Here is a 13,033-nt window from a genome sequence, read left to right on the forward strand (position 1 = left end):
TAGAGATTATGAAAAAGGTGTAACCTACACTTTCATTCCAATATGACAGGTTTACATACCACTGCCTATATGTACAATTGTGCTCATAAGTTTACATACCCAGGCAGTTTATTTAAATACGACTGATGACTGAAAAACAACCATCATTAATTTATTCATGGTTATGTTTTGTTTAATGATAATGCTTCTCTGAAATGAAATTAAATTAATTTGAATCCCATTAAAATATAATTAAATGTGTTTCGCCTGGTCCTTCATGTTTCCTTGAAAGAATGGTACCCATCTTACAAATTCCGCCTGTTTAATCAAACATATGAACACAACTGTGTGTTTTCTCATATACTAAATAAAAGTAGGCAATTGCAATGTAAGAGCAAGTAAATAAAAAGAAAGTATTACGTACCCAAATAAAGTGATTAACTTCAGAATAATTATTTGAAAAAACTAACAAAATACGGATAACGTTTTGATCATTTGGGTAGAACCAAAATCATGCATTGTAAAAATAAATTATACAGAGATAGAAGGGTTTTCCAGAATTTTGAGGTCAACTTTGGAGGTGCGAATTATGCATTTTTTGTAAATCATTTCTTATATCTTTTCACTGAAGAAATGACACTTTGTAGTCAGTGTACAGCTTGCATAACGATGTAAACGTACACACGGCTATTATTGTATCAACCACTGGCAACAAAAGCGAGTACACCCCTCAGTGAAAATGTTCAAATTGGGCCCAATTAGCTATTTGCAAGGTGTCACGTAGGAATGGGGAGCAGATGTGTTAAATTTGGTGTGTTCATGCTCATACTGGTGGGGACGTGTGTACTTATTTTTGTGAGATTCTGAATGTTACGCAGTAGAAAGTAGATGGTTTAATGGATTCTTAATGTGTCCACCGCCATCCAGTGTGAATAATTTTTTTTTTTTTAGACTTTTGGTGTAACCCTGCCAACTTCATCTTTTCTACAATGTACCGTTCAACTGTGTCGAAATGACTCGTGTGAAAAAGGTCATTTCAAACAAAGCTAGTTTTACAATGCTACGCGCAAAACCAAAGTTGACCTCCTCTGCCCCCCCAGAGGTCACCTGGTTGATCTTAGCAGTAGCATATCTAAACGTTACGTTAGCTAACTGTGGCAATTACACGCTTCATAAAAGTTATATAAAAGAGTGAAGCGAAGTATGTGCCTCGCTACAGGCGACATTGAAGTGAAATGTACAAGACTGTTAAAAAAAAAAAGAAAAAGATGCAGTTGGATGTTAAAAATGTCAGTAATACTTTAAAAATGTGTTATATTTGAATGAAACTTGAAAATTTGTGTTTTTGAGCGATAGTTGATTAAAATAAAACATTTTCTTGACAATTGCCAGATGTAATGGCATTATCAAGTATCGATATACTGTACTTGGTATCGGCGAATACTCAAATATAAGTGCTTCTACTTAGTCGGGCTCCTACTGCTAAATGCACTGTCCAAATAAATACAGTATATGTCAATCTGGCCTCTCGAGCTTAGCCTCCAAACTTTCCAGTGTGTCTTGTCCGTCTGTTGAGCTCATTCGTGATCCTGTCAATCCTCGAAGAGAATCGGATCAGCTTCCATTCTGCCACCTCCAGCTCCGTCTCCTGTTTTCTGCTCATTGCTACTGTTTCCAAAACCATACAACATGTCTGGTCTCACTAGCTTTCCTTTCACTTTTGGTGAATTATGTAATAATTATGGCATACTGACAAAACAATATCCTTTTTGTCCTTCCTCTGAGGAAATCCTGTAGATTGGTCATCACCTTGCAGCAAATGTAAACATTTAGATAAAGCGCATCCTTTTGGGATCTCGTAGCTTTGCCTAATCGGTGCTATTTGATATGCGAGGAGGCTAAATGATGTCATCCTGGTGCATGCCGCTGGCCGACCGGGGAGTAGGCGGAGTGCTGAATGGCGCTCGTGGGTGCAGCCCGTTCGCCGCATTCGACGCACACTTCTACTTCGCTCTCTGTCCCCGTCTGACGCGCATCCCTCGCTTTGCCCCTGATCATCGTCACAAACGGCGGCGGCAGCGGCGGGTTACATAACAAAGGTTTTTTGTTTTTGTTTTGTTGGGCTATACAAGGGCCCTTTTGGCTGGAGAGACTCGTGGCACGTAGCCCTTTGTGATGACACTCCGAAACGACCAGAACGGGCCAGCGCGGTGACCTCAAACGACGAGCGGCAGGGCTGATGAATAGACAGTGGCGGCACAGGAAAAACAAATGCAATCGTGTGCCCAGGCCTTTAGACACGGAGAGCACAAGCAGACTCACCGAAATAGACGGTAATGGAAAATGAACAAACACTGATAACGCGCGCTAAGTTTGTGTCTTTGCCAGCAGTCGTAGCTTGCGACGTGTCGTCTTTGATTTCATCTTCGACTGTCGCGGCATCTCTCATAATCAATTCAGCGGACTCTGTATCGGATCACGTCTGTTGTATCGTCGCTGCTTTAACAATACGTTTGAACAATTCATTTGCCACTCAAGCTGCAAAATATGTTCACTTCATAAGTCTTGTGATCTATAGTCACACTCCCTGTGCACCCACCACGTGCGAAATTAAACAACTGAGTCCATTTTTGTTAGCCGCCTGTTTCCGAAAAAGTGTCTGGAAGTGAGCTAGTGTGAATTTTGCTGAATTGTGAATGATTAATTATAATCAGGTAGGCTGGTGATGAAGTGCTTCCTTCACCAGGGAAAACACAAATGATGTTTTTATTTCATCTTCGGACGCTGGGCCACTTCAGAACAAGGAGCTATCTTACAGTTAAGCAATGGCTCATTTGCAAGAGGCAGAAGCGAGCGATTTCAACCAGTTGTTAGGAGTGGATGCTTAGTTTGCAGCCTTTCATTAAGACACCCCGGAAACTGTTGTGAATGGGAAGCGTCTACTTTCAATTATTACCTCCTTCAGGCAGCAAGGAGATTAAGTTTCTGCACCTTAAATCAAAATCTCCTTTGGCTCGTGGCATTGACTGAGGCAGGACGCGTTCAACTTTGGTTGAAGATCATCAATTTGGTTGAAGATCCATCAATTTTTCCTTCATTTCCCACTGTGAAAACTCTGAATCAAAGGAAGCTAGTAGACACTATTGCCACTGTTGACACGTGTTTGGACTTGGTGGAGGTCTAAGCTCTACTGAGGGCTCCAATTTGCTCTAGAAAAGTTTCACAAACCTTTGCAGTTCAAGAACCAAAATTTAAAAAATGGGATTCTGCACTGGGGCTAAAACTTACACAAATATATTATGTTTCCAGAACACTGACATACATTTAAATTCATGACGAAAACGAAGAACACAGCAGACGTACAAATATACATACGAATATTACGATGCTATGACATTGCAAAGCTGTAGTCAGGTTACAATGTCAAGACCCTGACTAGGACTAGGACCTGACTAGCCCAGATGTCCCATCTCCCGTGCAACATTTTATAGCTCCCGCACAGGGAATCAGAGGCGTTGAGCAGTCTGTTGTGCGTCTATCCGGGCTTGCTCTACCAGCTGGACATGCCTGGAACTGCTCCAATTGGGTGCGCCCAGAAGGCAACCAAATCGGATATCTGTCGAAGCGCACAAATGATTGCAACTTATTGCATCATTCAATTGCTACTTAGGTTTGAGCTAAAAAAAAAATAAAAAATAAAAAAAAAATAAAAAAAACTGAGATCAGAGAGGTTTCTGTTATTTAATGGAAACATTTATATTATAGATGTATTATTTTGTGTGTCCCTTTAAAGTAACTCAGTACACGACCATTCTAAACCACTGGCAACAAAAGTGAGTACGCCCCTTCCACTTTGTCTAAGGCCCCTGGTCCAACTGGGGGAAAAAAAAAAAAAAAAAAAAATATATATATATATATATATATATCCACCACCACTGGCTTTCACTGTAGGTATGGTGTTCTCTCTCTTTGTGATTAGTTAGCTGTGTTTCGTTTGTGTCAAACAAAGCTTTTCAGGTTAGGCTCAAAAAGTTCAACCTTGGTTTCATGTGACCATAAAACATATTAAATATGTGTTTTATATATATATATATATATATATAAATATGTTTTTTTACCACATGTAGTATATAAATATATATGTAGTATTTTCTAACATATAATGTATTCTTAAGAGTACAAGTAAAGGGTGAGGTGTACAGGGAGAACTCATGGAATATTTTTGATTATGTTACGTGTGACATTATAATGCAGTGGATGTCAACACTGACTGTTAACTGACTGCGAATCCCACTCATGTCAGCATCATTAACATATTAGTAAGCGCTACTTGTCAAAAACAAATCCAAATGATTCACTTGATGATTGTGTTTAATTGTTGTTTTCCCCCCAAATCAACAGTCTGACATTCCATCTGCTGTGTCTGAAAAAGAGAAAAGTACAATGAAACTCTGACCACTTTTCAGACATCATTCACTGAGAAATCAAAAACAAATGGAAGAACTAATTCCCAGATGTACAACAGATTTGATGGAGTCTTTGCACATGGGCCACCCCGCAATGTTTCAAGTGGAAAAAAAAAATGCTCATGAACTATCTCCTAGCACAATAACATATATTTTTGAACGTCTTTATTCCGCGAGTCTTGAAGTGACAGGTTTTGTCAGTGTGTGCGTGTGCGTGTCACGGGGTTGACTGACTTCTGTACTGAGCACCGCTTTGTGCCCCAATCCCACTCAGCTTGGCACCAAGTCAAAGGAAGACAACAAATAAATAAATAAAGGAGGGGGTGGAGGTCTCACAACTTTATTGATTTATAGTCATACAGCCCTTCATTACTAGAACCTTGATCAGCTTCTGGATAATATTAAAAACAATTGCAGAGTGCCAATAACGTGATGTTTCTTTGTACTTCTCTTGTACTGACAAGCCTCCTTCCATTCAGAGCTTTTAGTTTCCCCAGATGGTCCCTTAAAGACTGACAGGAAAGAAGAGAGACCAAATGGTGCAGCTCATTGCAACTCTCATTAGTGGCATGTAGTTCAATTTAAATGACACTGGAGAACAACACTACACTTATATTGCAACACTTTTTATATATAATTAGCTACTTGAGCTTCTATGATTCTGGTCATATCACATAGGCTTGACTCCATTTTCTAGTTCGGCTATGGGACTATACTATGACTAGATTACGACTATACTAACATTGCAATGTATTAATAAGATCCCAAATAGTGCGTTGACTTTCTCACTCTTACTGATTGTGCGCACGTTTTGCAACAGGTCTAAAAGTGGTTGAGACCACCATATTTAAAAGAGAGGTTTGCACCTAAGTAGCGTTGATGGTTTTCACCGTGGAACATTTAGAGGAGCACCGTAAGCGCAAAATGAAGGGCGAAGTGATGGAATTGGAAGTGTTAGAGGAAGAGCAACAATTATATTACTGAGTTACAGAAAATACATCTATCACACTGATAGTTTTAGTGAAGCCAGGAACCACATAAAAGCCCTGTTTCTTTGATTTCACACTCCCTGAGTGTGATAATTAAAATTGATACGTTTATATGCTGGTTGTCTCATTTTATGACGCAACATCTGGTTTAGGGCGTATCAACGTTTCCCCGTTGACTCTCATTCAATATTTGACAAGAGCAGTCAATAGATATCAAAAGATATAGCCAAGATAGTTTAACGTTAAACAGGATTACTGCTAACCCCCGCCGCCAGCTGCCTTTGGCCGAGAGTTGGGGTGCACCCTGGATTGGTCGCCACCCAATTGCAGGGCACGTACTGCACGGGCCAATAACCTTTCACACTAGTCACATAACTGCCTGCTGAGAAGTACTGTGCAATCGCATCTCATGATAGCTTTGACAGGAGCTCACAGTGTATTTTTGCCTGCAAATCTGGCCATAACAAAGTCCCAAACCTATGGACTAGCTCGCTAATCTTCTCACTCACCCAGGCAAGCAACACAAGTATTTTAAAGGGCTTGGTCTTTTTGGTATCATGGAATGAGTTCAGCATGAGGCTCACAGTTGTGTTAGGCTAAGCAGATTAACGTCGCAGCCTCATGCTGGATTTCTGTGTGAGCTAGCTTTCCTGCTTCCTATATTAGTCGGGTGCATGGGAAGCGTGCCTGCAAGTGTGAACAAACACCCCGATGCAGCTGCTGGAAATGGGTTTGAGCCCGCAGGAATTGTTTTCAGCTTGAAACTTTTGTGTTTTTCTTTTCGAACTACACTGCTTCTGCTAGGTCTTCTCTTGAAATAAATCATTTGATTACTGTTTGTTGGCATCCATGTAGGTATAGAATTTGACATACTTGCACATGCTTAACATAGACTATGTCACACACGTGCATGTCCTATGCTTTCAAAGGCAACCCGTATTCAGGATTTCAGGGTGGAAGATTTCATTTTTAAAACGAATTCATTCAGTTCGAATTGAGAACGATCTAGAACAGACGTAAGAAAGGTAAGGCCTGCGGGCCACAATCAAGCCATCCACGGTTTCTGACCGGCTCTCACAAATTATTTATCAAGTCAAAATACAATGTAACATTTGCAGTGTGTTTAATTTTCTTGCATGTTTGGCCCGTAAAAGCGATCGAGACTAATAATGACTTGCGTCTTCAGTGTTGCCAATTTAGCTCAAGTTCAAGTTCATGTGCACAGTTGAGCGGTGTAGCTTGATGTGCGACTGACTTAATGTTTCTTCACATTGACATCGCCAACTACAGGCCTGGTGTGTGTATTACATAATTTTCAGTTTCATTGCGGGCTTCAAAACATTTCAGGTAAAATAATACAAAAAAACAACAACACTTAATCTTAATCTTAATCAGTTTATTTGAAAGGGGACAATGCAATTTCCTAAAACACATGAAGTACACATGGTTAAAAAAGCCAGAATTAGCCAGAAGGCTAGTTTTCATCTGTAGTCCGCTGGCCATGATGTAAAAAAGCAGTAAAATACATCTACAAGACAATGTAATACAGGATACATAATCCAAGACTTACTATACTATTAAGAGAGAATAAAACCACAAATCATTTGATCATAACAAAAAAAAAAAACAAACATCATAACATACTTGTCTTTTAGTGTTGGCAGCTATAGGTGTTAACTAACCACATTTTCAGTTTTTTTGTGAAGGCCTTGTATGTTGTAAGCAGTTTAACCTCCTCAGGTACTGAGCTCCACTCACCAGCGCTCCTCACTGACCAGGCTGACTTACTGAAAGTGCTCCTGCGCAGAGGAATGAGACAGTCACCTCTGACAGAGCCTTCGAGTGACACGCTCAGAGGTGTTTCTTTGGCTGATGAACTCAGCCAGAGGAGCTGGGGCCAAATCATGCAGTACTTTATAAATCAAATTTAAATCTGCAAATATGTGAAGACTGTCCCAGTTTAAAAGACTGTATTTAAAAAAAATTGCACAGTGATGATAGTGCCTTGGTTTTTTATCCATCACTTTAATTGTTTGTACAAAACTTCCAATGGTTTTTTTGCATTCTGACCAGGCTGGGACCAACTGGTTATGCAATAGTTAAAGTGACTAAGAATCATTGAATATAAGTAAATTTTTGCGGCTTCAGTTGACATTTCATTTCGAATTGCACGAAAATTTGCGAGGTTTAATTTGATATTTTTACACAATTTGTCAATATGGGCTTTAAAGGAAAGCTGTGAATCTATTATTAACCCAAGATATTTGTATTGGCAGACAATTTGCATTTTTTCTCCATTAACAAGTATGTCGGGGTCAGGTGATACTCTATTTGTTTTAGTGAAATACATGCCTACAGTTTTAGAAACGTTTAGCTGTAGACAGCACTCCTGCAACCAAGTTGTGACACAGGACATTGTATTAGTGAGTTTAGCAGCAACAGTATCTTTGGAGCGACCATGAACAAAGAAAACCGTGTTGTCTGCATACATTACGCACTCTGCTTCAGAACAAACAGTGGGCAAATCGTTGATATAAAGACTAAATAAAAGGGGGCCTAATATTGATCCCTGAGGGACTCCAGAGGTTAGCCTAAGAGACTCTGATCTGCAGTTGTTAACTGATACAGATTGTGTTCGGTCATGCAGATATGATTCAATCCAGCTCACAGCTTTGCGGGAGAAGTTAAATTTTGAGAGCTCGGTAAGAAGAACAGAGTGATTTACTGTATCGAAAGCTTTCCTGAGGTCCAAGAACACCGCCCCTACAACTCCACCCTTGTCGAGAGAAGATTTTATTTTCTCAATGAAGAGGCATGTAGCCATTTCAGTGGAATGCTTGGATCTGAAACCAAACTGCATGGCGTGGAGAGAGGGGGAGTTGCTGTTTAAATAATGGACAATCTGCTCTGACACCCATTTTTCTGCAACTTTGGAAATGGCCGGAAGAATGCTTATAGGTCGGTAGTTATTGAGACAAGTTGAGTCACCGGATTTAAAGACAGGGGTAACAATAGCTGATTTATCTCTTTTGAAAACAGCGCTGTGTAAACAGTCTCTTTAAATGTTAATCATGTGTGTTGAAGCTTTATTGAAATGCCAAATGCTCCGAGCTGCACGTGAAACAGTAGTTACACACATGCGGCTAAGTTTACAACACGAGTTTCAGGAAGCAGTTGTTGCGCAAGCACGGAACCATCGGCTCTCTCTTTGCTCTCTGTGCTCAGGTGTTTGCCTCCCGACCCACCGCCCACCACGGCCCTCACCTGCGTGTTGCGGTGCTTCCCTTGTGAGCCGACCTGGGCCGGCAGTCCCTTCTTGCACCGCCCGCCAACCCCGCCCATGGTCAGAATGACGCGCTCCAAGACCTTCCAGGCCTACCTGCCGAGCTGCCACCGGACGTACAGCTGCATCCACTGCCGGGCCCACCTAGCCAACCATGACGAGCTCATCTCCAAGGTAACCAACCGGCGGTTGCGCCTGGATTGCATTTAAATAGCATTAAAACCCAAAAGAACAAAGAACCAGCATTACAGATGTGCTTAATATGTTCCAACTCACGGGGCTTGACTTTTACCAGCATTTAGAGCAATTACCATCTTTGAACATGATGCAGTGTCGAATTCTACAAGTGAATAGCAGATTGTCCTCTTGTATGTCTGTTAGTTTCTCTTTTATTTCCTGTGGCTGGATTATGTATGTTCTAAGATGGTTAGAGAGTTTTATTATGAATGAAATCACTTTTCCATGTGCAATGAAAACAGCACAGAAAACCTTCTGTTGCAGCGGATAAGTGACCTGGAGCCACATGGCTTTGATTGTTTTCATTATTACCTTGTGTGAGAGGCCTTTTCTAGCAGTATGAAAGTGTGCATGTGTGTCGCAGCCTCCTCATCTTTGCTTTCTTTTTGCCTCTGCAGTCGTTCCAGGGCAGCCAGGGCAGAGCCTACCTGTTCAACTCCGTGTGAGTGTCCGTCTTTTGTTCTTTGTTCCCTCCATCTGTTTTCAATTGGCTTAACTTTGGCCGGTCGGAAATAAGCTCCTATGCACGCTGCCCTCGGGAGACAAGCAATTTTCCATATGCTGTTATTTAAGCAAGTTTGCAATGCATATTGTTCCACCAGGTTGGTATATTGTTTTTGTTGTTAGGCTGCGGTGTAGACGGAGCGAGCACCCCTCGGGGGGGGGCCGTCATTATCAGATGAATTTTGAAAGAAAAGAAGGATGTTTGAGTCAATTCTAGGCAGCCCAGTTTTCGGTGCTCTGAGAGCGAGTGGGTGGGATTCAGTGACTCACTCTGTGCACTTTACACTCGGTATAAAACAGAGCAAGTTAAACCCACTGCTGTCTGTCTCTCTCTGTACCCGTTGTTGTCCGTGCAGGGTGAACGTGGGGTGTGGTCCTGCAGAGGAGAGAGTTCTGCTCACAGGCCTGCACGCTGTAGCAGATATCTACTGTGAAAACTGCAAGACCACCCTGGGCTGGAAATATGTGAGTGCGCTTGGCTGATTTTCAGTACTGCACAAAAAGCGCTTCAAAGGTTGTGAGATGATTAACAGCCACGTCCTAATTTTTATTTGCACATCCTATTATATTTGGACCAACTCCTCTTTCGGAGTCAGTCAAGGTGCAGGCAGGATTTAGTAATAGGCATCTTTTTTTTTTTTTTTTTTTTTTACAACATCCCATTGAACTGAGGTAATTTTTCACCAAATCAATGTATTCTTTTAAAGATACAGATTTAAATCAAATGTATAAATCGGTAGCCAAAAAAAAAACCCCACAGCACTCCTCCTCTCATGTTCTTCCCAAAGACGTCTTTTGGTCCAATAATACTACCTCGTTTTATTCAATCTTTGGCCCTACAAAAACAAATACATTAACATTTACTTGCCGGGCACTATATGCCGATGTAATCATGTAAACCGGTGCAGATGCTAAGAATCCTTGCTGTGCGTGCGTCAAGCAGACAAGCTTAAAGAATGAAAAGTGACTGAAAAAAATAAAATAAAATCACATAACAAAACGATATATACTTACATATATATATAAAATACTAAAATGTAAAAATGAGAATGTATAATTCAAATACAGTAAACTGTTTTCTATATTTTCGCGTACACATTTGAACTCATCTACAAATGATCTGGCTCATCCATATGTTTTAAAAATCAAATGTGGCCCTTCAGCACTAAAGGTTTGCCCGCCCCTGCTTTGGCTGGCGTGTGTTGTAGATCAGAGCTACAATCAACTAGTCAAAATACACAGGCAGTGTGTATTTAGCGTGGGTGGTATTTTAGGTCCCATGTCAACAGAAGTTAATAGGCAGCACACGTTGTCTTTCTTCATATATCAGCAGAGCTGAGTGTGTGCAGTCGTCAAGAGGGTGAACCCTTTTAGCATGGAGGTGAGAATTTACACTGCAAAGCACGTGACCGTATTCCCTCAGCGGTGGACCCGCACAAGCACACAATATCCTTGTTGGTGGGTGCCTGTGAGACCACCTGTCTGGGCCTCACCTCAGACTGGAACATTCCCAGGATAAACATTTTCCTACATCAACCTTACGGGCAGTTATTTTTTCAGCCAAGGTTCTATTCCTGTCATGACCCCACAAGGTGGCGAACACATGGCGAGCGCACGCACACACTCACTAAATAATACCTAATTAGGGTGCCGGGGTGGGGGGTAATGGCATACATATCACTTGCAGCTGTGTTGATTTTCTGCTGTCATCAAAGTTCTGTGGCGAGGCCTTGAACCGTTGCCCTCATGTACCAGAAATCTGATCATGTCACTTAAAATCCACACAAAGACAAAACAAGGTAGACAGACTCCACAGAGAAAGATTATTTTTAAAATGTACATCTCTTTCAGGATCTAATGGGGTAAAAACAAATAAAGACAAGTATTGTGTATCCCGTAGTTGGAACTTTGGGTTGCCAGAACTATGCTTTATACTGTAGATATATAGTTTTGGTTTCTTGCGATACCATCTTTGAATGCGTTGAGGATTTGTGACGTGGGACTAGATGAAAATGAGTACGGATTAGCGAGCAGCAGCCATCGTAGCTCAGTGCGATCACGTGAACGGCCAGACTAAGACACAAACTGGCCTTGATTTCGGGCATACGTGTCAAACTCAGGCCCGGGGGCCAAATTTGGCCCACGATGGAATTATATTTGGCCCGCAAGACCATATTAAACGTGTATTAGAGCTGGCCCGCCAGTATATAGCGCATGCGCCACTAATATTACAAATCCCAGAATGCTTTGCTCGTGTGTTGGCCCATCAGTCTAGACCGGGAAGCGCCCCTTCCCTTTCTGTTGCAGTCGTTAGCAACTATGCTACCAGTCTCCTCAAGCAAATTTACACTTCCCCTTCCCAAAAATGACCAAACGAAAGATGGAAAACAGTTCACTTCCTAGACAGGTGGGAGGCAGATTATCTGTTCATTATCTGTTTGTCGTGTGCAGAGCAACGTGGCTGTAACAAAGCATATAACATAATTGAATTAATGTTTTTTTTTAATGCCCTTTATCAATTCCTAGGCAGGGACTGTTAATAGTTTTGAAGTTTGGATTTTTATTGAAGGACATTCTTATTTTTTTTGGGTTGTGTTGTTGTTAGCCTTTGAAAAAAGATTGACATAAAAAAGGAAAGTAGTTGGAGATAGATAAATTGAAGATAGAGAGAGAGAGACAGAAGAATTCATGTTATCTGTTTAAATACAAAACAACAAATACCACTGGTGTCTTTTATCGCAAATTAGATTTCTCGTGTTTATAATATTAAAGTTTGTTTATTTCAGATTCAGTGTTTAAGCAAAATGTAAGTTTGTTGCCAATGATAAACTTTAACGCTACATTTCTGCAGAAAAGGGAAACATGTACATCGCAGTGATTTTTCATTCAAGATTGAGTTTGGCCCGCGACGTTGTCCCAATTTTTTATTTTGGCCCACCGTGAATTTGAGTTTGACATCTCTGATTTAGGGTACAGTTTTGTGACAATTGAAAGAAGGCTAAAATATATTGAAATTAGAATAAAACTCATATTATATCGACAAATTCTAGCTTTTCAGAGGGACAATTCCTACCAAATTGACCTATTTTTAAAATGATTTAATTAGGGTTCTTATGTAAATTGTGTGTCGTGAATTTATTCATATATGGGTTCCACTTTTTGAATTCACTAACTGCATTGAATCAAATTTGCTGTGATTTTCTAATATATTGAGATGCACTAGACTGTATGGACTAAAGAATAGGGACACACCTAATTATATTCATCAATCAATCACGGATTCATCTTACCAAGATATACAATGCTTCTAACGATGTGGGAACAGTTTGGGGAAAACTCTTTTCTGTTCCAGCATGACGACAATCTTGCATGCGCACCAAATGAAATGAAAATATTCCAAAGAGGTCCAGTGGAAGTATTGCATTCTGAGGGATCCCACATGCAATGCCACCTTGTCTCTTCTTGATTCAGAGCATGAAAAGCCCAATTTTAAATGCAGCGTTCAAGGCTGGATTTTTATCCAAGGCTACGCTGATACACCACATTTACCGATTAGGATGCTTTTGTTGGCTGAG

The 13,033-nt window shown here is 40.7% G+C and overlaps 1 protein-coding gene across 3 annotated transcripts in view; it reads left to right on the forward strand.

Annotated features, from left to right (window-relative positions):
• The window catches only part of LOC133405557 (protein yippee-like 2), a 29,149-nt gene that overhangs the window by 1,135 nt on the left and 14,981 nt on the right, over positions 1 to 13,033 (forward strand). For 2 of the 3 annotated variants that reach the window (XM_061682632.1, XM_061682633.1), the window contains exons 2-4: positions 8,660 to 8,891; positions 9,353 to 9,396; positions 9,815 to 9,923. In XM_061682632.1, coding sequence (XP_061538616.1) covers positions 8,775 to 8,891; positions 9,353 to 9,396; positions 9,815 to 9,923 — 270 coding nt within the window. In that variant the 5' untranslated portion in view covers positions 8,660 to 8,774. Of the gene's footprint in view, positions 1 to 8,659; positions 8,892 to 9,352; positions 9,397 to 9,814; positions 9,924 to 13,033 lie in introns of those variants that run through there. The other variant, XM_061682631.1, reaches the window with a different exon arrangement.

This window comes from Phycodurus eques, chromosome 7, assembly GCF_024500275.1.
Source record: "Phycodurus eques isolate BA_2022a chromosome 7, UOR_Pequ_1.1, whole genome shotgun sequence".
NCBI lineage: Eukaryota > Metazoa > Chordata > Actinopteri > Syngnathiformes > Syngnathidae > Phycodurus > Phycodurus eques.